This window comes from Gossypium arboreum, chromosome 3 (genome assembly GCF_025698485.1).
Source record: "Gossypium arboreum isolate Shixiya-1 chromosome 3, ASM2569848v2, whole genome shotgun sequence".
Taxonomy (NCBI): domain Eukaryota; kingdom Viridiplantae; phylum Streptophyta; class Magnoliopsida; order Malvales; family Malvaceae; genus Gossypium; species Gossypium arboreum.
In genome coordinates, this window is record NC_069072.1 from 127,941,279 (window position 1) to 127,944,161 (window position 2,883).

Below are 2,883 nucleotides of genomic sequence, written 5' to 3' on the forward strand. Positions count from 1 at the left end.
TTTCTTTTTTTGTCTGAAACCCTCATGTATCTAGTAAATTGAATCAAGTTGAACCTTTAAACGAGATAAATATTTTTTTCTTCTATCTCCACCTATCTCCCAAATACCAATCATCCATTAAATAATAAATTCAATTATCAGCTCAATAGCAATTGACACTTAAAACATAGCCGTCAAATAGATTATAGGTCATAGCTCATAATCAGTCATTTGTTGATCATCACAGTTGTTTCAAGAAAAGAAATCAAGACTTTATCTTTGGTTATAGTTTTATCACATTGATGTATTGGACAAAGCAATTCTTGATGACTAGTGTTTCTAAGAAAAACATAAGGAAGTTTGCTTACACTTTTGAAAAGATAGTCATAATCAATTATCCTTTCTATATCCTCGTTATTGTTTACCATGGATCTTTAAGAATTTTTTCTTTAGTGTTCATCTTATGGCTTTCATCTTTTTGTGATGTGTTATTCTTAATTTTTTATGAAACTGTATTATTTTATCTAATTATATATTTATGGTTTTATGTCGGTTGACATTTAAAATCAAAATAATAATAATAATAGATGGTAAAGACACGAAAATTTGTGGAGGGAGATAGTATCTTAGCAACAAAAGTTGTTTGGGATGATGAGCTGACGTTGATATTTTGTGAACTTTGCGTGAATAAAGTCAATGCTGGTAATAGACCGACAACTCATCTAAACTCAAAAGGATGAGAAAATGTCGTTGCTCTTTTTCAAGCAAAAACACAAAAAAGTTATGGAAAACCTCAATTGAAAAATAAGTGGGATACATTAAAAAAAGAATGGAGGTTATGGAGGGAGTTGCTTAAGGAATCTACAGGTATTGGATGGTGTCCATCTAAAAAGACAGTCGATGCTACCAAAGAATGGTGGGCTGAAAAAATAAAGGTTAGTGTTAACTTTATCATTATTTTAATGCATAAAGTTTATTGAAATTAATAATTTACAAATATAAAAATCTGAGTATAACATTTAACATTTTACATTTAATATGTTTTGTAGGAAAATCCTGATTTTAAAGGATTTAAGAAGAAAGGAATTGAACCACGATTAAATGATTTAATGTGGCAAATGTTTGGTGGCATTGTAGCCACTGGAGAGAATGTATGGGCACCTTCGTCTAGTGTTCTTCCAAGTGGGGTTCCTATGGGAGATGATACACTTAATGAGAGATTTGGTGATTCAGATGAAAATAGTAATGAGAATGAAGATATCCCTCCTAATGAGGTACCATCAAACCCTTCTCATGAAACTCCTAATCGAAGAACGGAAACACTTGGGGTTGAACACGGTAAAGGAAAAAAATCAAGTTCAAGTAGAAAATCATCAAGAAATTCATTAGCTACTCATATTGAGAAATTGTGTGAGAGTATGGCTAGTCCTCAATGAATGAAATTATTTTTCCTCACTCTCAATATACTATTTCAAATGCAATGGATGCTTTGCGTGATTTGGGAGATGAAATTCCAAAAAAAGATGAACTGTACTATTTTTCTATCAAAATGTTCCAAATACCGGTGAAACGAGAAGTGTTTTTGAACTTAGATCTAGATGTTATGGTTTGGTGGCTTCGACGTGAGTATGCTGAACAAAATCCAATTGCATCATTTTCATCCTTGGTAGCATCATCCTCATTTCCCTTCCAACTGTACCATCCACCACCTCCACCATAAGCTCCTTAGAATTATTATTGTAATATAACTATACTACTTTTTTATATGTAAAACTAATGTATGCTCTACTTTTTTATATGCAAAACTAATGTATGATCAACTTTTTTATATGTAAACCTAATGTATGATCTACTTTTTTATATGTAAAACTAATGTATGATCTACTTTTTTATATGTAAAACTAATGTATGATATTTTTATATTTGGTATTTTTATGCTATGCTTTTATTCAATTTTTTGTGTTGTATAGAATGTCACAAGTTATTAATTTATTTTCATTTGATTACTTTTTCAGGTTATGGATGAATTTAACAATATGTATAATAGTTTTTATATGAATTATGATACCCCTGAATTAAGTGAAGAAACTCAACGAAGAATAGTCACAATTGTTACACAAGTTGAGCACAACAATTATCATGAAGAGGAAGAACAAGTGTTAAGCAGTGTATTGGTACACCATGAAACTTATTTCACTATGCAACCGTGTATGGATTCAAATTATACAGGTCAAATGTGGGTGGACGAAGTATTAAATGGGCATGATGATCGTTGCATGAATAGTTTTAGGATGCCAAAAAATATATTTCACAGCTTGTTGCATGATTTGCAAACAAATTATGGCTTAAAGCATGGGAAGGTATCTGCGATGGAGAAGTTAGCATTATCATTGTATATTCTTGAAAATAGAGAATCAAATTCAAATGCAGCAGAACGATTTCAACGATCTGGGGAAACTGTTAGTCGAATTTTTATTGATATGTTGTATATATTTGCTCGAATGGGAATAGACACGATTAAACCCACTGAAGGTCAATTCGAGGAAGTACCGAACCATATTCGACATGATACAAGATATTGGCCTCACTTTAAGGTAAAATTTACACAATCTTTATATTTTTAAAATATAAATTATTTCTAACTTTTATCTCATTATTGTATTTATTTTAAAGGATTGTATTGGTGCCATAGATGGAACACACATAAAAGCATGCACTTCGCCTTCTTGTCAAATACCTTATATTGGACGGAAAGGTGAACCAACTCAAAATATTATGGCAGTTTGTAACTTCAACATGTGCTTTATATTTGCATTTCCTGGTTGGGAAGGAACAACATATGACAGTAGAATTTTTTTGCAAGCACTTAGAAAACAAGAGTTAAAGTTTCCACACCCTCCACCA

General features: G+C 31.3%; 1 protein-coding gene across 1 annotated transcript; it reads left to right on the top strand.

Moving 5' to 3' along the window:
* The first annotated feature begins 566 nt into the window (after positions 1 to 566).
* On the top strand, positions 567 to 1,415 carry LOC108475274 (uncharacterized). The gene is made up of 3 exons (XM_017777246.1): positions 567 to 681; positions 847 to 914; positions 1,029 to 1,415. The coding sequence occupies exons 1-3, from the start codon at positions 567 to 569 to the stop codon at positions 1,413 to 1,415; spliced, it is 570 nt and encodes a 189-aa protein (XP_017632735.1).
* Positions 1,416 to 2,883: the final 1,468 nt, after the last annotated feature.

Coding starts and splice junctions, on each gene's coding strand:
- LOC108475274 (XM_017777246.1), top strand. CDS start 567: ATGGTAAAGACACGAAAATTTGTGGAGGGAGATAGTATCTTAGCAACA. Junction 682..846: donor CGTGAATAAAGTCAATGCTG/GTAATAGACCGA, acceptor AGGAATCTACAG/GTATTGGATGGTGTCCATCT. Junction 915..1,028: donor GGTGGGCTGAAAAAATAAAG/GTTAGTGTTAAC, acceptor TATGTTTTGTAG/GAAAATCCTGATTTTAAAGG.